At 40.4% G+C, this 23,621-nt stretch overlaps 2 protein-coding genes and 2 long non-coding RNA genes across 5 annotated transcripts in view; 2 read left to right on the top strand and 2 right to left on the bottom strand.

The window, feature by feature from the left end:
- Positions 1 to 1,466, bottom strand: part of crppa (CDP-L-ribitol pyrophosphorylase A) — a 62,563-nt gene extending 61,097 nt beyond the window's left edge. The window contains exon 1 of one of the 2 annotated variants that reach the window (XM_062983841.1): positions 1,094 to 1,466. In XM_062983841.1, the coding sequence (XP_062839911.1) occupies positions 1,094 to 1,293 (200 nt within the window). In that variant the 5' untranslated portion in view covers positions 1,294 to 1,466. The remainder of the gene's footprint in view (positions 1 to 1,093) is intronic. The other variant, XM_008112615.3, reaches the window with a different exon arrangement.
- Positions 1,193 to 8,724, top strand: LOC134299868 (uncharacterized). Its single transcript, XR_010007112.1, has 2 exons — positions 1,193 to 1,332; positions 4,548 to 8,724. It is a non-coding gene; the product is annotated as an uncharacterized LOC134299868 (long non-coding RNA).
- A 5,151-nt stretch (positions 8,725 to 13,875) lies between these two features.
- On the top strand, positions 13,876 to 18,007 carry LOC134299869 (uncharacterized). Its single transcript, XR_010007113.1, has 2 exons — positions 13,876 to 15,109; positions 17,802 to 18,007. It is a non-coding gene; the product is annotated as an uncharacterized LOC134299869 (long non-coding RNA).
- sostdc1 (sclerostin domain containing 1) lies at positions 18,002 to 22,825 on the bottom strand. The gene is made up of 2 exons (XM_003222011.4): positions 22,351 to 22,825; positions 18,002 to 19,248 (listed from the first exon to the last, which is right to left on the bottom strand). Exons 1-2 carry the CDS (start codon positions 22,559 to 22,561, stop codon positions 18,833 to 18,835), a joined length of 627 nt encoding a protein of 208 aa, XP_003222059.1. The 5' UTR covers positions 22,562 to 22,825; the 3' UTR covers positions 18,002 to 18,832.
- Positions 22,826 to 23,621: the final 796 nt, after the last annotated feature.

Genomic DNA, 23,621 nt, shown 5'->3' with positions numbered 1-23,621 from the left:
CAAACAAGTAGACAATGTGCACACCCTCACTGTCCAAAATGCATCAGGTTGTTCAACTAATAAAATAAATCTCTTTCATCTTGATATGTTACAAGTCTCTTCTGCGCAATCTTTAATGTGTCATTAGACACATATTGCAGGTTGAGTTTAATCTGAAATGCTTGGTATCAAAATGTTTCGGATTCCAGATATTTTTCCCAGATTTTGGGACACCTGTATTTGCATATCCATAAATGAAGTGATACCAGGTATATACAGTACCCGCTGTAGAAATAATGTGGTTTGACACCAGTTTAACTGTCATGGAGCAATGCTATGGAATGATGGGAGTTGTAGTTTTACAAGGTCTTTTAACTTTCTCAGCCAAATACTGCAGTTCGACACCCATCCCTTAACTGACATGACTCAATGCTATAGACTCATGGGAGTTGTAGTTGTACAAGGGCTTTAATTTTCTCTGCCAAACACTGCAGTTTGACACCGCCCCCCTTTTAACTGCCATGGCTCAATGCTATGTAATGATAGGGAGTTGTAGTTTTACAAGGTCTTTAACTTTCTCTGCCAAACACTGCAGTTTGACACCTGCCCCATAACTGCCATGACTCGATGCTATAGAATCATGGGAGTTGTAGTTGTACAAGGTCACTCTCTGCCAAATATTGCAGTTTGACCCCCCCCCCCCCTACTTGAACTGCCATGGCATCATGCAAGTTGCAAAGTTATAAGGCCTTCTGCCTGCCCTGCCCCGAGTGCTGGTCCCTCACCAAACTACAACTCCCAGGAATCCATAGCCCTGAGCCATGGCAGTTCAAGTGCTGTCAAACTGCATTCATTCTGTAATGTAGATACTGTACTCCCTAAGTCTGTCAAGGCTGTTGTTTCCAAGTAAACATGCACACAGGCCACTGCTGCGGGAGTATATTCTATATTCTCCCCTCCTGGCCTTTTCAAAATATCACATAGTCCATTCAGAGGGAACACAGCATTCTCTTGAATACTCCCCGCAGAACTGTGAGGAAAGTATGCGCGCGCAGCTTCCCCCTTCGCCTCTGTGCGCATGCGCGGAATGTGAAGCAGCCTTTCCTCCCTTTACCTCTCCATGGCTTGCACGGTGTAGCTGACGAGCGGCCGCCCCGACAGGTCGCAGAACTGCTTCGGGGTCCCGCCGCCCATCCGCTCCCCGCTCCCTCCGGCAGGCAGCACGGCCGCCACTGACACCGGAGGCGCTGGCCTCGGCCCGGGCTCCGCTTCGGAATTGAGGCCTTCGCCGAGGCCGGTCGCTGGCGACGCCATTGTGGGAATGTCACCGTCCTGAGGCAAAGAAAGACATATGTAGGGCGTCGTCGTCAATGAAGGCCGCTTATCCCTGAGCCGTTTCCCTCATGTCACTTCCCAGTCCCCTTCTCTTTGGCTGGCCCTTTAAGAGCCCCCACCCGAGTGCTGGGTGGTTTCTACTGCGCATGCGTGTTTCCCTGCTGAGATCACTGCAGCAGACAGAAACCTTACTGAGCATGCGTCTTGCCTCGTTGCTACACGTGCTTTTTTATTAATACAGTAAAGTCTCACTTATCCAACATAAATGGGCCGGCAGAACGTTGGATAAGCGAATATGTTGGATAATAAGGAGGGATTAAGGAAAAGCCTATTAAACATCAAATTAGGTTACGCTTTTACAAATTAAGCACCAAAACATCATGTTATACCACAAATTTGACAGAAAAAGTAGTTGAATACACAGTAATTCTATGTAGAAATTACTGTCTTTATGAACTTGGCACCAAAATATCACGATGTATTGAAAACATTGACTACAAAAAAGTGTTGGATAATCCAGAACGTTGGATAAGCGAGTGTTGAATAAGTGAGACTCTACTGTACTTGAATTCTGTGGAAGTGATAGTGAGGCACAGAAGGCCGGTTACTTTAGAGCATGGGCAACCTTTGGCCCTCCAGGTGTTTTGGACTTCAATTCCCATAATTCCTAACAGCCAATAGGCTGGGTTGTTCATTTTCCGGGCTGTATGGCCATGTTCCAGAAGCATTCTCTCCTGACGTTTCGCCCACGTTTATGGCAGGCATCCTCAGAGGTTGTGAGGAACATTGGAAACCTAATAAAGGGAGGTTTATATATCTGGAAGGTCCAGGGTGGGAAAAAGTCTGTTTTCAGAGTGTTCTTTATTTACTGTTCTGATTTTATAGTACCGTAGGTTGTTTGGCAGATAAAGTAAAAGACCTTGTACAACTACAATTCCCATCCTTCCATAGCATTGAGCCATGGCAGTTAAAGGGGGGAGGGGTCAAACTACAGTGTTTGGCAGAGAAAGTTAAAGACCTTGTACAACTACAACTCCCATCATTCCATAGCCTTGAGCCATGCCTGCTTTAGAGTTTTGGTTGCTTCAATTCTGGTTAGCTGAGAGTCTATAAAGGTAAAGGTTTCCCCCTGATGTTGTCTAGTCGTGTCTGACTCTGGGAGTTGGCTCATCTCCATTCCTAATCTGAAGACACCTCCAAGGTCATGTGGCCAGCATGACTGCATGGAGCGCTGTTACCTTGCCTAAGCAGTACCTATTGATCTACTCAGATTTGAACTGCTAGGTTGGCAGAAGCTGGGGCTAACAGCAGGAGCTCACCCTGCTCCCCAGATTTGAACCACCAATCTTTTGGTCAGTCAGTTCAGTAACTCAGCGGTTTAACCCGCTGTGCCATTGGGAGCTCCTTTGAATTCCTTTATCCGATTTGTCCTCGATCCACTTTTTGGGCTACACACAAATCTACAATTTTTCAAAATATAAGATCCGGTGCTATTCTTTTCCATTTCTGTTTGAATATCTTAAATTCAGATAATATTTTGACTGGTATTTTAGCAATTAAATTATTTTTTTGCTGCAATGTTGTTCTGGTTTCTAGCCCTTATGACCCTATAGCCCAGGTGTTTTGGACTTTAACTCTCACAATTCCTAACAGCCAGGCTGTTAGGAAATGCGAGAATTGAAGTCCAAACACCTGGAGGGTCAGAGTTTGCCCATTCCTGCTATAGCCACTTGTTCTTCCATCAGTTTCGGGGCTAAATCCCAGCTGCTGGTGGATAAGACGCAATGGAGTTGTGTCTTCCCGGGTGCCGCCTCTTCACTCTGTGGCCTCAGTAGCTGTTAAAATATTTTTAAAACTATATAGACTTTTAAACAATATTGAAAAATATTACAAGCAGGTACATTTAAGAGCCCAACCTCCATGGTTTGTAAAAACCTGGTGGCATAAAATATTTTGATTTGATGCCATTTCAGGTATCTATGGAGGGTCTTGGAACACATCCATAATGGATAGAGGAGTTCTACTACCGTGTTTCCCCGAAAATAAGACAGTGTCTTATATTCATCTTTGCTCCCAAAGATGCTCTAGGTCTTATTTTCAGAGGATGTCTTATTTTTCACATTTATTGTTGAACAAAAAAATGAACATTTATTATATAATGTACAGTAGTTGTCATCATAAACCAGCATAACCAGACAAACTGTGAATCCTATCAAGAATTTCTTGTTACTACAGTAGAGTCTCACTTATCCAAGCTAAACAGGCCGGCAGAAGCTTGGATAAGCGAATATGTTGGATAATAAGGAAGGATTAAGGAAAAGCCTATTAAACATCAAATTAGGTTATGATTTTACAAATGAAGCACCAAAACATCATGTTATACAACACATTTGACAGAAAAAGTAGTTCAATATGCAGGAGTGCTATGTAGTAATTACTATATTTACGAATTTAGCACCAAAATATCATGATATATTGAAAACATTGACTACAAAAATGGCTTGGATTATCTAGAGGCTTGGATAAGCGAGGCTTGGATAAGTGAGACTCTACTGTACCAATATTTCTATGTACAACACTTTATGGTACGTACATTTACCGATCCTGCATGCTCTGGTGTTCTATTCGGCGGGCATGCTTCCAAACACAAACTTTGCTAGGTCTTACTTTCAGGGGAGGCCTTATATTTAGCAATTCGGCAAAACCTCTTCTAGGTCTTATTTTCTGGGGATGTCTTATTTTAGGGGAAACGGTACATCTCTGTGTCTGTTTTCAAATGCAGGTTTATAAATAAGGCTGCTCTCCTATTGTCAGGACAACCAACAGGAATTAGTATACATCAGTTATGGATGTAAAAGCAGTCTTGCCATAAAACAAAATCCCAAAGTAACAGTAAGCAAATTATGTGAATAGGGACATGTTCCCCAAACAACTGAATATTTGATTACTATTTTTGTAGGCCTGATGAAGGTATATTATTGCTGCAAGTTTGGAGGAAGAACTATTTCGCATTTAGCATAAATGATGTGTATATTGATTGTGCTGTTACAAAAGTGAAAGTTGAAACAACTACCTTAAAAGGTGAGGTGTTTGTGGTTCTGCAGCTATCTACATTGGACTGTCTAAGAAGATATTTGAGAAACACTAGGAATTCTTTTAATCCTGTCAGCATATTAAGTGTATAGTGTCAACATAAACTGCCTTTGACTTTACTCCTTTTATCTTTATTTCAGTAGTCTCCGGTGTGTCATATTCGGGGACAGCCAGGTAAACTAACTATACAATCATTGTTTCATTTTTTAAAATGACTTATGAAAATAGTGCTTGTATCCAACAATGAATGAGAGGTGTCTTTTAAAGTAGTCCATTATTTTTTTCCTTACACAATTGTTTATTCATTCTTTCTTCAACACTATGAACTATTGATGTTTTGAAAGACCAAGGTACAATTACAGCTTTGACAGAGCTTCCTGGTTTTCTTGTAAACATTACCCATTTTGTGTTGGACTAAAGGTTTCTCAGATTGCTTATCCAGCTTTTGACTTGGACCAGTTGGACCTCCACTAATGAACATGTTTCTTGATATATCCGTAGTGACTATCCGAGCACACATCTGCACTGAGCTTTGAATGCACTTTGGTGCATCTTCAAAACTGGTGGTTAGACAACAAATTTCCACAACAGTGAAAAAGAAAACCCTTAACATGCATCAGTGCTCTAGTTTCTATAATCATCAGCCAAGCCTTAAACTGGCTCCACAATTTCCCGTGTAATCATATGCACAGTGAAACCTCTTTCTTCAAATTTGAAATTGTATTAAATTATCAGTGTAGATGAGGCCTAAGTCATGGCATACAGTGCTGCTGCTTCTACGAGATAACCTTGTATATAAGCTCGTACACAACCATAGGAGCTAGCTGCATGACTAGTTACATATATGAAGTATATCACATCAAACCAAATGAAACTTTGGAGAGCTATGTATGATACAGCTATAAAAAAATCTCACAGAACTTAGAGCACTTCCAGGTAAATTGACCTTCAAATAGCAGTAACAATATAGTCCTATCCTTAGCATACAATCCTGTGGTGTTATTTTGCCATAAACAGGGCTGAGTTCAAGTGGATTTCAGAAACCTTTAGCATGCAGTTTACAAAAACTTTAAGATTTTGTTAGAGGTCTGCAGACAGTATAATTTATAATCAGCATGTGGTTGATTACTAAAAAGTCTCTTCATGCTGGAAACTATTATGAAAATTGTGTAGATGTGTGTTTGTTTACTTCAGTTAATGAGTAACCTTGATAGAGCTTAGTAAATGTTTGTCACTATGAAATCTCTTCAAAAGCAAGAGTCATGATTGTGCTTTGCAAGGCCTGTGACAAAATATTTCAGTTTCATTTGAGAAGCAGGGAAAAGATATTTCTTCCACTGGCATATTTTGTATGTGGTATTGTCTCATGCTGCTAGCCTCAAATCTTTATAGCTAAAGGGCAACCAGGGACACCCTATTCTGAACGCGGCGGGGGGGGGGGGGGAGTATCCTTTCCCAAATGCAGCCCATTCTGGTTACTGTGCATGTAACCTGGCAAGGATTCAAGCAAGTTAATTTCCTCTCGTCCTTTGACTTTAAATCTTTTTTAAAAGGAGGGGATATTCAACTAAAACATACAGTCTGTCTCAGCTGTTCTCAGTCATAGATTTTTATGGTAGACTCAATCAATTTGTCCAAGTCTCAGACTTAACCTGTTCTGACTTGTGGGGTTTTACTGTATTTCTGTGAACATTTTAAAATATTTCACTAGGTAATAAATATATGATTTCTTAGTGAGGTGAGTGTGTGCAAAGTGTATATTTAGGAACGGGTGAAGAGGACAATGACTGCCTGAAAATCATTGCTTGGTTGTCTTTTCTAGTCAGTGCCTAACACATATATGGGCAAGCACTGAGGTTGATAATTATCCTCCTAATCCTAGTGTCTGCAGTGAAAAAAAGCTTTTATTCCATCAAATTTAGTAGGAATCACTGAGAACCTGCATCTTGCATGCATCCCATCAATTTCTACTGATGGATATGTGTAGGAATTTGCAATTAGAACAACGTAATCTGTGGTATATATCTGCAGTTGATTTAGATTATTCCTAAATCCTGGTTCTCTGTCTCAGTGAGGTGGGGTGAATTTGACCTCGGGGGAAAGACAAGTAAATTGAGGAAAAGTAACTCAATTCAGCAAGGCATTCAACTGAAAGCACATTAGGACCAGAAGAATCTGGTGTGTGTGTGTGTGTGTAAAGATAAACAGTAAGAACCCCCCCCCCCCAAAGTTCTAAAAATATGACTATAATATGATTGTAAAAAAGTATGATAGTGATAGTTTCCATGCTTGTATACCTCCCTGATACAAGACAACACGCTGGTGGGGTAAAGTTCTACAACACGTTTTTCTAAGGCAATACTTCTTAAAATGGTCTAGTGAGGAGCAGAGAAAATTCAGTCTTATTTCTTCCCAGTGCTTGAGACAGTGCTGTGTAGTGGTTTGGGTGTTGGGGTTAGAAGTCTTGGCTTGAATCCACGTTCAGAAACTTCCCCAGTTGGCCTTGAGTAAGATGTAGTCAAGGCCATCAAGAGCTCCAGGCAAAACAAAAAATAAAAACAAAAAAACTATTGTTAACCCTAATATGAGTTTTTTAAAAAATGAGGTCCCTGCACCCATTCTAAACACTGAGACATCCTAGTAGAACAATATTCTTCTGAGATAAGGGGGTCACTGTGCCAACAAAGCCCATGCCAGGCAGATCTTAACCCAGCCTTGGATAATACTGTGCATTAAGTGATCTTTTCACAGGAACAGGCTAGTGGTACATATCTTACATATTCCACTGGCCCAGTTTAAGAAACCAATTCTAATTTAAGGAATATGTATAAAAAACATATAGATCCTTGAATGGAAAACAGCCCAGAGGGAAATTTGTAATATTCCCATTATAGCCAATAATATGTTATTTCATTCCCTTGCATTTCTTGTTAAATTTACAGCATCTCTTACTTGCCCTCAGAGCATTCATAATCCCGTCAAAGCGCCCATGCATCTCATGTTCTGGGATTGGAGGAGCGGAAGGAAGTAAAGAAAGGAATGTACTTGGTCTGCCAAAAAGTCAGAGAAGAGATTCTATTGTAGAAAAGGTTAACAGACAATGCACATTTTGTTTGATTTGCCATCAGTACATTAATAATTACACCAGATCTCACTGACTAGAGTAGAATCTGGCTAGCAGCAGAGAGACACCTTGTATGGAAGAAAAGGCTAACGACCTTGTAAAACTACAACTCCCAAATGGTGTCAAGATGCATTCTACAGTGTAGGCAAACCTTTGGATTGCCTTTAGGGAGTATTTCTAGGGAGAAAGTAACTTTTTCCACCCCAAAGCAAGAATTGCTTTCCCCACTTCCCCTACAGCACAGTTAATTTCCCTTTTCATCCTCAACCAATTGCATCAAGATTAATAGAATGGCATAGCAATCTTCATCATAAGGTTTTTAAGGTAAAAAACATTCTGGAGTATTTCCCCATTGCCCTCTTCTGCACCATACTGTTATGGAGCTACAATACCCCCCCCCCCCCCAAAGATTTGTAGTTCACCTAGAGCTCAGAAATAAATATATTATTATTTTCCTTTAAAAACAAAACTTTCAGGACTTGCACAAGTTCAAAGCATCAGAAGATCTACATTGTATCTATTTTTCATGACCTTCTGTATAACTTTCTGTGTACTGTATCTATTTCTTATATATAAAATGTATAAACTTCCTTACCAAAATATAAACAGATAAGCCCAGACAGTCACCTCTTCCTAACACTGCTGAGGAATTTCCTGAAAATAAGAAATTTGGTAAACACTTCTGGCTGTTCCCCAGACAGGCAATCACCATGTACGTATATGCAAAGATAGGCGACTTCCCTGTCAGCCCAGATAAACCCAAACCTGTTTGTTTAGTTATATGGTTTACTTGAAGCTGAGAAATTGCTGCCTGCAGAAACAGACTCTTAGAGTATGTGCATTTGTTAAACCTCTTTTATTGACAGCCAAGCCCTTGATTACCCAAAATCAACACCTTGAGTCTTGCACCTTTGTTTCCTAAGATCCATACCTTTGTTTGGCATGGAACTGGACATCAACATCAAAAGCCCATCAACATACCTTTATCAATTCTTTTCCCTGCACTGTACCCTCCCATGAGACATCTCTGCAGTTGATTGGTCCTTCACTCTGACCAATCCCTGGCTGCCATTCTCCCTCCTATAAGATGTCTTGTATTTCTCTCTGTGTTTATGCTTGTACATTTTGAAGAAAATTGCTGTACTTGCATTGTTTTTGCCAAATCGTATTAAACCTCTATGGCTTGTCTTCAACCTAGTGAGTTGGTGTCTCTGTCCTGACGTATTTGGTTTAGCATACACTCACCAGGCATGGATCCTCTTATCCGCTACAAAACTATCAAGAGTTAGCTAAAGTGCCACATCTGTTGTCTGTGAAACCCTTCACCAATGTCACTTCTTAGTACTACTGGCAGACATTTAGAATGGCTTCTCACTAAAAGTTGTTCTAACTGGAAACTCCTATCAATGGCAATGGTATTATCAAGTTTCTTTAAAGAGAAAGAACATGCTATGGTTAGCAAGACCAGAGCTTTTTGGAGGTCTTTCTTTCATAGGGTTGCCATCAGTCAAACCAACAGCAAATAATAACAAATAGCAATTATTCTTATTGATGTCAGGGAAAATTTTGATGTGGCCCATAGATAAGTTGAGGGTCTTTCTGCAAAGGAAAAGTGTTCTTTTGGAGCAGACTAAGCTCTTGTCTTTTTCCACTATTTAGAATAGAGGATGGTTCTTTTTTTGATAAAAGTTAAGGTAAGTATAGTACTTCCATTTATTCATGGACAAGTCAACAACACAACTATAGCTTTTTGACTATAAATTTTAGACATATATATAATGTTTTTTAATCCTTAATCTGAAATACACACAGACAGAGAGTATGCTGGAATTTTTCTCCAGTAGCATGACAACATGAGAATAAACAAGGTTATCTTCCAAGTAAATATTGATCTAATTGTACTGTTTAAACCTTCAATGATTTGGGATCATTGAAAAAATAACTTAAAATTGATGAACTGATTTTGAGGAAAGATAAGCATTGATGTGCCTCCTCTCCCCATCCCCCACCCAAAATCACTGAAACATTTGCAACCAGGGGAAGTATGTGGCCTGTTTGGATTTGCCCGCTGAGTGAGCTGTGGTATTCCGCATTGCTCTTGACATCAGAGTGCAGAAGGCATACAGAAGCATATACATATCTGAAGCTTTTAACTTTGAGGTAGCCTGAAGGCATCCCCAGTCTGGCTGTTTTCCTTGTGCTTACTTCTATAAAGTCAGAGCCCTTGATTCACCAGGAAATGATATGTGTGTGCACACATTCACATGGATGTGTGTCAGCATTTCAGGAAATCAACAACTGCAAATGTGAGGAAGGGAGCATCTAGGGGGTCGGGATATATTACTATGTAATCCTTATCACTTAGTAATCCAGCTGCTCTACTAATCAGGTTACATTTCCCTACCATATAGATGATTAATTTACTGACACTCCTGTTATTTGGTAGCAGTAGTAAGCCACCATCACAGTCCTATTAGTTACAGTGTAAATTTGTATTTACTTGGTACACACTGGCCTTGATGCACATTTGTTTCCTGCCCCCTGACCCATTGCATTCTACATTTCAAGATGTTACATTCCAGATTCTAGGCATCCTTGCTTCTCATTTCAGGAACTGGAAGGTGAGAATTGTGTGTGTGCCTTCAAGTTGCCTGTCGACTTACGGTGATCCCATTGATTTCATGGGATTTTCTTAGGCAAGGAATCCTCAGTGGTTGTTTGCCAGTTCCTGCTTCTAAAATTGAGTATGTGGTATTCATTGGCAGTCTCCCAGCCAAATGCCAACCAGGGTTCACCTTGCCTAGCATAGGATACTGAGGCTGAATGAGATGTATAAGAACTGTATTATAACATAGCAGAGAGTTTAGCCACGTGTGCAAGGCATTGCCATTTTCATAATCTGGATCATTGCAAATAATTATTTATGACCACTATAATGTTTTCACCAAGTATTAGGGAAGGCAATGCATAATGTACAGTCAGCCATCTACATTCACTGGGATTAGGGGCATAGGACTTGCATAAAAGTGAAATAGTAAATAAAAAAATTTCAGACCTGAGAGAATAGTTATTTAGGAATCTCTGTGTTCTCCAGTATGACTCTCCTGCAGGAATCTGATCTAGAGAGAACATTTAAATCAAATCATCAAGATGCTATCTCTTGGAACTCCAAGTCTTCCAACATGACTTTATATTCAGCTTCTGACAGAAGTAGACAATATATTTGCACTGGATGACCTAAACATTCCTAGCGAGAACATAGTATCAAATCTGCAAATAATCAAATCCACAAAAGTGAAGGGATGGCTGTATTTTCATACTGGGATATGTGTGTTGAGATTAAAGGTATTGTGGATTTGATATGGGAAACATATAATGTAACCCTACTGCATATTCTTCGAGAAATAAACACCATGATACCAAATGATGCTTTCTCCTAGGTGAAGTGTACATGGGGTGACAACCTAATGTTACGAGAAAGTATGAAAGCATAGGGAAAGAATCGATGCGTTCAAAATGTGAAATGATCTGAAAAACAGGATTTTTTTTCTCAAAAAGATGCTCAGGCAGGTTTTGTTGTGAGGGTGATGTTCAAGCACAAAGAGAAAGTCTAGTGACAGAATGTCTGCCTGACTCATAAATCTGCAGACAAATTTAAGTTTTAACCTGGAGCTACATTTACAAGTATGTCAATGAAATTAAAATCAAAGCCCCCTTGCCTGGCCTGCGGGAAAGGAAATGCATCATGAGAAGAGAATGCTTCCCAGCACTCATGGATCCTTAAGTTTCTGAAAACCTCCCAAGTTAGCATTGCTGCAACAAGAATCCCAGAGTGGAATGTGTTGAACATACACATGATTAATGTGGCACATCTTCAGGAAGGATGTAAAGGTCAGGTTTAGGAGGACTCTGGTTATTTATGAGGCAGAACTCTTTCAGGCATTTCCAAGGGTGTTATTCAAAAATCAGCATCATTCTCCTCCTGAACTTGGAGTTGACATTTCTGGATTTCAAGACCCAGAAAAGGAATGAATTGTAGTTTGTGTAAATGTTTTAAAAAGTAAAAAAAAACAAAGCAGGACAGAATTTAAAAAGGGCCACTTCTAATCTTTGTTACAAACAGGCTATGAACTTCCTCTCCCAAATGAAGAATATTCGAATGTCATTCTATCTCACTCCTTACAACCATAGTATGTTGTTCTTCTGTATTTCCATGGTGCTATCAAAACAACCAACATACCATAGGAGAATGTATTTCCTGTCATTATATATAACCCTGATTACTTCTTGGCTCCCGGCACTTTTCATCAACAGATAGCAACTTGCTAATGAGGAAGATATTGTTTTTTCAGCTTTCTTTCCTAAGTAGTTCCAGTACTAAGCTTTATCAACTAAGAAAAAAAATGTTTTTTTAATCCTTGATCTGAAACACAGTTAATGATACCCTACATACACCACATTTGAGAAATCAAATGGCAGATACAGAGCTCTTATCTAAGAGAGTAGAACTGTCTACAGTCTGTAGAAGCGACTGATTTGATGGACATTTTTGAGCATTTTTTGGTGGGGGAGCATCAGAAGAACAGGATTTTTACAGTAGGCATTGAGATTAATGTGTTTCAAGAATATTTTAATTGCTCATTTTACTGTAGGATTCATAGGTTTGCTCTGCTTGATTGTGGAAAAGACAGATTTGGTACCCAGGTAGCTCCAAAAGTAGAAACAGTGCAGCTAGTTACAGCAAATCCACACTGGGTTTTAGTCTGAACTTTGAGGGCACATTCTAAGGTGCTAAATCTATTCAGGATATATATTCAAAGCCTTAAGTAACTTATTTAAGCAATTGGCTAGGTATATCCTAGAGCAGATTCAGTGCCCACGAATATGGAAGACACCAGCCACGCATCATCATCATCGGCAATCCCTCATGTCTAATTGCTTTCCAAGTGTAGGATCTTGGCAGTGAGTCCGTAGGTGACTGTAGAGACCTATTCTTGATCCGCATATTCTTTTTGTGGTGAGGATATTGGTTTCCAGGTGGAAAGCGCTCTTGGTCAGAGTTGGTTTGACGCATCTTCCTCTTGACACATTTCTCCTTTTCACCCTCCATTCATGCCTCTTTGCATAGCACTGTTGGTAACAGCTGACTTCCACTTAGCTTGCTTGAGGGCCAGGGCTTGCCAGTTCTTGGTATCTATGCCACAGTTTTTAAGATTAGCATTAAGTCCATCTTTGAATCTTTTCCTGTCCACCAACATTCTGTTTTCCATTCTTGAGTTGAGAGTATAGTAGTAACTGCTTTGAGAGACAGTGATGGGGCATTTGGACAATGTGGCCATTCCAGTGAAGTTGATGGCGGAGGATCAATGTTTCAATGCTGGTGATCTTTGCTTCTTTCAGAATGCTGGCATTTTTCTGCCTGTCTTCCCAAGAGATTTGCAGGATTTTTCAGAGGCAACACTGATGGAATCGTTCCAGAAGTTGAGTGTGATAGCTGTAGACCGTCAACGTTTTGCAGGCATATAACAGAGTAGGGAGAACAATGGCTTTATAAACAAGCATCTTGGTATGCCTACAAATGTCCCGATCCTCAAATACAGGGGGAAATGCTGCACTCGCAGAGCTCAGATGGTGTTGTATTTCAATATCAATATTGACTTTTGTGTAGAGGTGGCTGCCAAGGTAGCAGAAATAGTCAACATTTTCTAATGTTATGCCATTATGCTGTATTTCTGGCATGGCAGAGAGATTGGCTGGTCCTGCTGAAAGAGCACTTTGGTTTTCTTGATGTTAAGTGGGAGGTCAAGTTGAATGTTTTCCCAGTTTTTGGTGAACAGTGGAACCAACAGATTGTGATTATTGGGTTAACAGTTACTATACAAATAAGCTCACTGAAGCCATGTACATTTTGTTCTAGATCTTCACAGATCAAGCAAAACAATGTATATAAAAACTTCTCACTGCTGCCAAGCAGGATTGTTATTCAAAGCACATACGGTAATTCAAGCTGCCATACAACAGCATGGTCAAGTTGCATTTGTAACATTTAGCATAACATTAAGAGATAAAACATTAATAGAACATTGGAAAACCTTTACCCATTTCAGAGGAAGTAACTGGAAGAACCACCTATGAGCATTCTTTGCCTAAGAAAACCCTGCAAAAAATTCCTAAGGTTGCCATCAGTCAAGAATATTATTATTATTATTATTATTATTATTATTATTATATTTATATCTTGCCTCCATCTCCCCCGAAGGGGACTCGGGGCGGCTTACAGCAAAATCAGATACAAAACAATGATAAAATAAAATATGAAATATGGATAATATAGAAGGCACATACACACTTACAGCAGGTAATACAATGAATGCATCTATTGTGGATCCAAATGTAAGTGGACCCCCCCCCCCCCCGGGGAATAAATAATCTTAGTCAGAGATTACAGATGAAGTCATAGTAGATACTATGTGGTCAAAGGGTGAAAAAATCAAGATAATGTTTGCTCTTTGCACATACCCCACCCTTTACACGCCATTCTCATGAAGAGACAAAAAGATGCACACAATGTATTTTACATGTGGTTCTTGTTTTGAATTTATGGCGACCTTAAAGTGACTCTGTCACAGGGTTTCCTTGGCAAGATTTTTCAGTGACAATAAGCAAAGCAAAGCTTAAAACTTAATAATGAATAGAATAGAATAGAATAGAATAGAATAGAATAGAATAGAATAGCATAACATAGCATAGCATAGAATAGAATAGAATAGAATAGAATAGAATAGAATAGAATAGAATGGAGTTTTCCCGGCAAGGACACATGAACTCCCCTTCTAAAGGGAAAGCCCTCCCCTCCTTCTCTTTCAAAGTTTCAATTCAGGGCCAGCTCGCTCACTCGATCATGCTGACTTGCAAGGGCGAGATGGCGTAGGAGTAGAGCAGCAGCATGAAGCTGGTCAGGAAGGTGCACAGCGCCAGCCCTTGCCCATGCAGTGCCAGTTCTTCTTTTGGGGCAGCATGGCCATCACCTACGAGTGGAGTCGGGGGAAAAAGACAGTAAAAATTAGCTGCAGAAGGAGCAATGAGGGATGGTGGCAGGAAGGGTGGTGAGCTGAGCGTGAGCCTTTCCTCATTCTTTGTCCATCCTTCTCTTTCCACCCTTCCTTTCAAATCCTCTTTCAGAGGGTGAGCCTTCTGTCATTGGGTGGAGATACGTTTCAAAATACTAATACACGTTAGGGAAGATTCCAACAAACAATGGAAAGCAATAAATGCCTTAATACATGATTCTAAACATATTCAAATAGCAAACCAACTGGTTCCCAAAAGAAGCCAACAGAAGCCAACATCGAAGACCAATTTATAATCCCCAAATTAGATAATAACATAACCTATCACATAACATAACATCACCTAACATCTAACCTAAAAACATTGAGGACATTAAACATCAATTTATATGAAACCACATTTCAATTAAAAATAGTAATTAAAATGATTATGTAACCAAAAAACCAACAGAGCCAACAAAGCTGACTGAAGCTGAACCAGCAGAGCCAGAGTATAATACGATTTCCGGTGGGTGGTATATTAACTATACATAACCGTCTAATCCTGCTCCTCTCTATATGAAAGCGTACAAAGGGATTTTTTTTTTATTGAGCTGCCATGAGTTTTCTGGGCTGTCTGGTCATGTTCCAGCAGCATTCTCTCCTGACATTTCGCCCACATGTATGGCAGGCATTCTCAGAGGTTGTGAGGCCTGTTGGAAACTAGGTAAGTGAGGTTTAGATATATCCCTGTGGAATAATATCCAGGGTGGGAGAAAGAACTCTTGTCATTGGCCAGCTTGGTTAGCACTGAATAGCCTTGCAGCTGCAAATCCTGGCTGCTTCCTGCCTGAGGGAGGAATCCTTTGTTGGGAGAAGGGAGAATGTAGGCCTTCTTAGAGCTGGAGAAGGGAGAAAGTAGCCCTTCTCAGAGCTGGGGAAAGGAGAAAGAAGCAGAACTTACGTGGCTGGGATGCAGTTGAAGGAGCATATTTTCTTGCCAGAACTGATTGGGATCTTCTGGCTCCAGGCTGCAAATAGACAGTGAAAGTGGATCTGGTGGATGAAACCCCGATATGCACAACTTTGGCATCTTAGCTTCCTGAAACAGGGGATTGGGGAGCTGTGGTCCATGAAAGGTTGCAGGAAACACTTCATTCAGATGAAAAAATGGGTTCACTTCCCCAGCGGACACCTGCCTACCTCCTCTGCTTCGCTGTCCAGCAAGAAAGAAGGGGTTTGCAGGGTCAACACAATGGCCCAATTGTTTTTGCAGAACTAGGTGGCCTCTGAGTCACTGGCATAGAGGCACCTGCAGGACAAAATGAGGGGTCACTTCACCCCAGAAACGGTTCAAAAGTGGAAACTAAATCAATCAGAGCAGCAGAACGGAGTCAACACTAGAAGACCATCCTCTAGGCAAGTCCAGTTTTGTCCAAAGGATGAACACACATTTAGAACCTTGGGATTGGCCAAACATAGATAGATATGGACTAGACTTTGTTGGAACTGTTGCCTGCCTCCTTTCCCCCTGCTCCAGTTCTGAGAAGGCCCCCTTTCTCCAACTATAAGAAGATTTATTCCTTTTTCCCTTCTCTAGCTCTAAGAAAGGCCTACTTTCTCCTTTCCATAGCTCTGAAGTCTACTTTCTCCCTTCTCCAGCTCTGAGAAGACTTACTATTTTTGCTCTTCCCTACTAGTAACTCTGAGGCCTTCTTTCTCCCTTCTCTTTCTCCAAGAAGATCTATGACTTTCTCCCTTCTCCAGCTCTGAGAAGATCTATTTTTGCTCTTCCCTAACTCTGAGAAGGCATTATTTCTCCCAATCCAGGTCTGAGAAGATCTATGACTTGCTACCTTCACCAGCCCTTTCTCCTTTCTCCAGCTCTGAGATTTATGACTTTCTCCCTTCTCCAACTTTGAGAAGATCTATGACTTTCCCCCTTCTCCAGCTCTGAGGTCTACTTTCTCCCTTCTCCAGATATGAGAAGACCTGCTATTTTTGCTCTTCCCTAACTCTGAGAAGGGCTTCTTTCTCCCAAATTCAGGACTGAGAAATCTGTGACTTTCCCCCTGCTCCAGCTCTGAGGTCTACTTTCTCTTTTCTCCAGCTCTGAGATCTATGACTTTCTCCCTTCTCCAACTCTGAAAAGATCTATGACCTTCCCCTTCTCCAGTTTTGAGAAGATCTATGACTTTCCCCCTTCTCCAGCTCTGAGGCCTGCTTTCTCCTCTCTCCAGTTCTGTGGCTGGCCTTCTCCTTTCCCCAGCTCAGAGGGTGGCATCCCAGGCCTCCCAGCACACCCATGGTTGCCTGCAATGACGAAGGCCCTCCGAGATTGGCTCTGGTGTCCAGGGCATAGCATCCATCATCAAAGAGTTTGGGGAAGAGCTCGGCTTCCTTCAGCATTGTCAAAGAAAGAAGGTTGTGGACCACATCTAATGAAAGAAAGCTTAAATAGAACAGGAATGGATTTGTTCTTAATGACAAGGGGAAAGCTCACTAGGAACACTTTGATGATCGCTATTGCTCTTGTAATAGCGGGATCAAATGTTATGGGTCACCAGGTGTCACACTACACCAGTGGTTCTCAACCTGTGAGTCCCCAGATGTTTTGGCCTTCAACTCCCAGAAATCTTAACAACTGGTAAACTGGCTGGGATTTCTGGGAGCTGTAGGCCAAAACACCTGGGGACCCACAGGTTGAGAACCACTGTACTACACAGTTATATATAGTGCAATTTACTAGCCAAGTCAATCAATTTTTACTATGCCATCAAAAATGCCCCTCTTCATAAATTAAGGTGGTGGTGGTATACAGAAAGGCATCAAAATAGTGGCATCAATGGCTAATGCAAAACATGTATTTGTCCTCTATCACCCCTTCATGTGTAAGTTCTCTATTTAGGAAGAAGCTGGAAGCATATATCTAAAAAGGAACACAGGAAATTATATGAGATTGGACCATTGGTTCATCTAGGTCAGCAGTGTCTATATTAGGGGTGGAGAAGATCTGGGATTTGGGTTCTACTTTCCCACCAACATATGGAGAGGAGTTTGCATTAACTGATTTCATTGATTGTAAATAACTTCCCAAATGGGCAATTTTGAGGAGGTGGGCTTTAAAAATCATCTGGGTACTGTTTGTTTGGTTTAAAAAGAGAACAAATCCCCATCCTAATATCATTACTGTAAGTTTCCCTTTTTGCTTTTTCTTTCAGGATATGTGTGGATTCCTACCCTGGTCTGTACTAACTAGCAGTAATTATCTAAAAGTTTTCTCAACTGTAGCCAAGAACTGAGGCTGAAACCTTTTGCAAGGAAAGCATGTGCTCAACCACAGAGCTACAACCCTTCTCTTAAGCACTCTCATACCATTTGTGCATTTTCCCAGCTTTATACCAAATAAAAACATAAACAATTATAATGTTGATTTTTTTTATTAAAATGGATGAAATCAATATGAAGTAAAGTCCACCTTTGCAATGAACAACTTTTTAAAAATACAAATGTATTTTACATCATATGTACAAAACATTTGCTAAAGTTAATTACTTGAGCTGAAAATGAAAAATGAGAAACTTACAAAGGATAAAATACCTAGTTTACATTATCTACAAAATGTCTATTTCTGCTTTAACCACAAATTATAACAAAAGATTTTGATGTGTAGAAAATGGTGATCAGGCATATAACGAGGATCTTTTTTTAAAGAAAAAACAACAAAATACATAAAAGCTCATTAAATAATTACATGGACAAATAAATAGGCTCTGTTCGAAATTATTTTACAGCTGCTGTCATGCATATATTGTTTTCTTTACATAATTTGGTAGTACAGATGTTTGTATGAATGGAAAAGATCGGCATGCACAATGCTTTTTGTTTCACCAGAGTAAAAAGCAAAGCATTTGTTTCCTTTTAAAATGAGATGTGAGATCCTGATAAAATACTTGATCAGGAAAGTGTGCCCATAAGAACTCACAACAGCAGCTCTCTACAATACAAAATTCATTGAACATTTGTGGCAATAGTTTTTGTGTCCAGTAAGAAAAAAAGAGAGGCATGTAGCCCATGCCCATAAGTTCGTATGCACAGAATGCCCTTCTGAATTTGGTCCAAGCCACAAATGTATGTAGGCTCTTCTACAGTTGAGAAGGAACAATTATATGGTAGGCTTTCTATCAGTTGGTGAGGTCTGTAAAGCAGATGGTTATTAAAATGTTCAACAGATAAAAACTATTGTCCAATTCTAACTTGGAAGATGCTTCATGGGCTTGCTGTTCCTCTTCCTCTCTTTATGATGGTGGACTGGCTTTGTCTGAGATGTTTCTTCAAAGTTGTGACTAGATTCGTTGTGTTGCCTAGTGTATCTCTTGCACTTGCAAGCTGTAACCACAGTTACCTTGTAGGTTCTTGTACTTCCATCTTGACATTGAAGCTGAATTCTTTGTGTGCGAGTTTTGTCATTGACACATCTCCACTCTTGGGAGCTCCTTCTGCTCCAGTACTTGGACCCATAACCTCCCCCAATCCAGTTAGGCAGCACTGGTAAAGGGAGGCACTCTCCAGCACAGACCAGTTCTTTTAGAGGGTTGATGCTGGTACATTGGCCATCTGAAATATATTTGGTTGATCGCAGTTCCCGACAGCCAACTTGAACACGACCTGTTAAGAGACACAGAGCATAGAAATCAGTGGTCAGATTCTAATCACTTAAACCTGTTCTTTCCATCAGAATAGCTTACAAAGGCAGAATATGGGTGTTTAATGTGGCTGAGGAGTGGCGCTCTGATGTATAGATGGTGGGTAACATATGAGCCAGGAGATCCATGTCAACACCCATTTGTTTGATTGCTCCTCCCCCTTATTGCTGGAGGGGAATGCTTCAGTCGGCTTTCCTGTACAAATAAGTGCTTGTGTGTGGTCCACTCACATGCACAATTTAATAAATGGCAAAGAGATATACAAAAAAAAAAAACCAAAAAAACTGAAGTGGCTTCAGTTCCAGACTTGGCCAATGCAGTCTTTTTGAATTATCCACAATGCCTAGCTGTTACTACATGATATATGCTGGCTGCAGTAATCTTTTGTTTTTGAGAGAGAGAAATAATTTTGAGTAGGCATTAAGCATTCCACTCATTTTACACCATTTACAAGGTGGAAAGCAGATCAGACTGCTTCTCTGTCTTAGAAAACCTGGGTCTGAATTGGAGCACACACAATATAAATTCATGGTTCAACTGCTGTCAGTCGATAGTTTTACATTGTTTTAGCTCAATGGCTCCCAATCTTTCGTTTTCCAGGTGTTTTGGTCTTCTGATCCCTGATAGGTGGCCAGGTTGAATGTTGAAGTCCTAAACACCTGGAGGACCAAAGATTGGGAACTACTCCTCTGCATGAATCTTCTCCATATACTACACCTCTTACTTGCTACTGTAGTCCTAATCTGATTGACTATACCTTATACTGCACCATTCTCAGGGAAACTATATAGCAGCAAATTCAGTGCTTCAGAATGAGTAGTCTATCATTTGTATATTGGTGCTGCCTCAGCTTCTGATGGTATCAGAGATGCTTTCATCTGACTGCATTTCATTAAAAAATATCTTGTCTTTTGATCCAGGATGGATTTGTTCTGAGATATTAAGTACTAGTTTATCATGAACATGTTTGTCTCTTGGCTTGGGAGTCTGGAATATTAATGTGTTATATTCAAATCAGCCATAAGTCAATGTTACAATGCTAGAGGAAAATTAATTTGGAGGGAATTTGCATTATGTGCCTATTCTCCTATCACTAGTTAAATGTACTTTTCTTTAAGCAGCAGCAAGTAAGTACCCTTTCTCAAAAGAAGTCATGGTCCAAAACCCGAGGCAATGTTATTTCATTTGTTTTTTTTGTTTTTTTTAAACTGACATTGTACCAAGTTGCTGAAGTAGCAGCAAATGCAGGCATGTTTGTGCCTGCATGCATCTGCAGATATCCTCACTGAAATAAGCCCTATTCCTTATTTTAATAATTACTCCTTTGAAATGAATACACATCAGGCATTTCAACATATCATCTTTTCCTCTCATACTCCCCCTACCTTTTAAAAAAGTTATCATGGTTACCAGGCTCTGTTACTTAAGAGCAATGAATTATAGTTAATGATGGGAGTCTCCATGTTCTTGATAATATTTTGGCTTGCAATTGCTATTTGGAAACCCAGCAGATTCTCAAATGTTGTCACACACACACACACACACATATAAAATATATATCATACATCTTCACAATTGCCTTATAATTGAGATCTAGATGGGAATGCTTGTGCAATGAACCAGAGGGCAAGCTAATTTGTCTTTTTTAAAGAATGAAGTTGATTTGAGCAACCCATGGGTATTTATTTTTGCACCCATGCCATACCTCTGATACTAGCAAATATTAATAAAGGAATTGTCCCTTAATGTTCAGAGTCTGAATCTGGTGCCAACATGGCTTGGCTCAATCCACCAATCTTCTCTGCTGTGAGATCCCTTTTTAGTGCAAGAAAAAATGTTTATTCTCTAAAGTGAAGAAGCTTCAACGACTACCCTACACCGTTTGTGATGAGCAGACCTCTGCATGCTGCCACTCGCTTGAATAATTCTGATATCTGTTTGCATCCTGCACCTGGCTCAGGAATGCATGTGGGAAGGAAGTGGTTACCTTTTTATTGTTTTGTCTTTTTGAATGGCTGCATGTACACATGTTTAGCTTCTCTTTTCATTTTGTCTTCTTTTTTAGCCATGGTGAGACTTTACTGACAATGAATGCCCATTGGGCTGCTTCAGTAAACTTGCAGTGACAAGATGCTTCCTGCATATGCTGAATAGCAATGCAGATGAAGCCTTTTTGTTCTTGAAAGATGGGACTATCAGCATCTTTTCGTTTGAGATATAAAGGTGGTCCTACTGAATCAATGTGCCTTTCATACCTTTTGAAACTGGGTAGTGGCACTGAGTTGACCCAGCCCCCCCCCCCCACCCATTCCTTATGGATTTCTTTTGAGACCCAGTCAAAACAGAAATGTCAGGCACAAGGTGAAAGGGACATTTTCAAAGGCATGTTAGAGCAAAGATTTCAAATAGCTCGTGAACCTGTTTGTTTACACTGACTACAGAAGTTTAAGCAGGTAAGTGCTTAGTTAGGAAGTCCAAACACTGTGCTGGAAATGAATCAAAACTGAGCTGCTGGGAGGTAAATATCAGCTTTGCGAAGATCCTGAAAATGATTTTGTTGAAAAGCATAAAATGTGGAAGAGACCTGTAGGAAGCATAACCTTTCCTACATTACTCCTAGATTATAACACCCCTAACAAAGAAACTAGAGAAGACAATCAGATAATCCCAAATTGCTCACAATGGGTTAATAAAAGGGGGGAGGCAGTAGACATTTCTGCTTCCATAATTTATTTTTTGGCCTTTGTTCAGATTTCCTCTATCCCAGAGAAGATCTCATTGAAGAGGAAAAATAAAACTACAAATTGAATTTTCAACTAACATTTGGAACTTAAGAAATAATGTAAGTTTTTTTTAAAGAGAGCAATCAAAATAGACAGGGGGCTTTCTTGGAGGCAGACTTCTCAAAGTTAACTTCTGAAGGCACACAGGCATCCCTTGTGACAGACAGAGAGATTAATTTTGGAATAGCCTGGATGTCTTTGAATAAAAGGGCGAGCGGGAATTCCTAATGCAACACATCTGTAGTTAACTATGGAAAAAGGCAAAAACTGAGAATACTTACTGCTCCGGTCAAATCCTGGGTGCCTTCCTCCATTCCTGGCTTGATTCAAGGCACTGTTGTTGCTGCCCCCAATGCCACCAGAACTGGCAGGGATGGATTTGACAACATGCGAGTAAAGGATCTCTGTTGCATCGTTCTTAAAAGCCCAGCAGCTTTTCAGCAGCACACAAGCTAGCAAAAAGCCAGAGAAGTGGAGCGCAGAAGGGAGCATGGTTGGTTAGAGAGCTACACTTTGGCTCCTGGTGAAGGATCCCAGCTGTTGCTGCTTCCCGGTTGCGCTTTCCTGCAGCTCTGGAAATCCTTCCTTAAAGCCTTCCTTTTTATAGTCCCAGAGAGAGAGAGAGGCTTGGCACTCATTCAGGTATAAACGTGGGGGAGATGAAAACACAGAGCAGAGAGGGTGGGATCCCCTGGAAAGAGGGTGGATTCTTGCCCATAGAAGGCTGGAGCTGAAAGGAGGGGCTGTGGGCAGGATTCCTGGCTAAAGGTTTGTCGAATTGTAAAGGAGCAAATGCAACCGGAGACTGCATACAAGACAAAGTGCAGTGCCATTTCTTTTGCACTCTTCAGCTTCACCATCATCTGTGACTGAAGGGATGTTGTCAGTAGTTGTCCATCTTAATGGTACGTTGAGACAATGTGGTTTTTGCCTCCCCTACTAATGTAGGTGATGTGACAGATATGTGAAGGATGTCAAATGTTATTCATGTAGAGGTTTTTTTGCGGGGAATACTTTTAGGTTACAGCTCAAAAAGATTTTGGCTGGAGATTCTGAGAGTTATTATTTCAAGAATTGCACAAACTACATAAAAGTACAGGCAAAAAAAAGAGAACCTATGAAAGGCAACTTTTTTTGAAGAGAAAGGGGGAGAACGCTACTATTGCTACTCAAACAGTGAATAATTTAATGAGTGCCCTGAGAAAGGTTTTAATAATGCAGCTTTGATCAAAGCGGTGCTTTCCTAAAGCAATGTTTGTGTTAGGGGAATCATCTCAATATGCAGAATGTTGTAATTCTCTGGTTGTACATCTCTGATGCTCCTGAAAAGGAGCAATTTCTCTCAGGAGCATACTTTTTGCACGGAAGAAAGTTTCTCACATGCCTCAAAGTTAGACCTGCAAAGGAAATGTTCTGCCAGTTTGCAAAAAGCAGCACAAGAAAAGAAGAGAAGGAACATGACCTGAAGTAGGATTCTGCCCAACTATTCACTTGTGTGTTACCCCGTTTGGCACATGGCTTCCGAATTCTTTTTCAGGAGCAATTGATTGTA

Source organism: Anolis carolinensis, chromosome 6, assembly GCF_035594765.1.
Source record: "Anolis carolinensis isolate JA03-04 chromosome 6, rAnoCar3.1.pri, whole genome shotgun sequence".
Classification (NCBI taxonomy): domain Eukaryota; kingdom Metazoa; phylum Chordata; class Lepidosauria; order Squamata; family Dactyloidae; genus Anolis; species Anolis carolinensis.
Note: the sequence above shows the minus strand (reverse complement) of the source record. Positions and strands in the feature narration are given on the sequence as shown.

Coding starts and splice junctions, on each gene's coding strand:
- sostdc1 (XM_003222011.4), bottom strand. CDS start 22,561: ATGCTCCCTTCTGCGCTCCACTTCTCTGGCTTTTTGCTAGCTTGTGTG. Junction 19,249..22,350: donor CCCAGGATTTGACCGGAGCA/GTAAGTATTCTC, acceptor GTCTCTTAACAG/GTCGTGTTCAAGTTGGCTGT.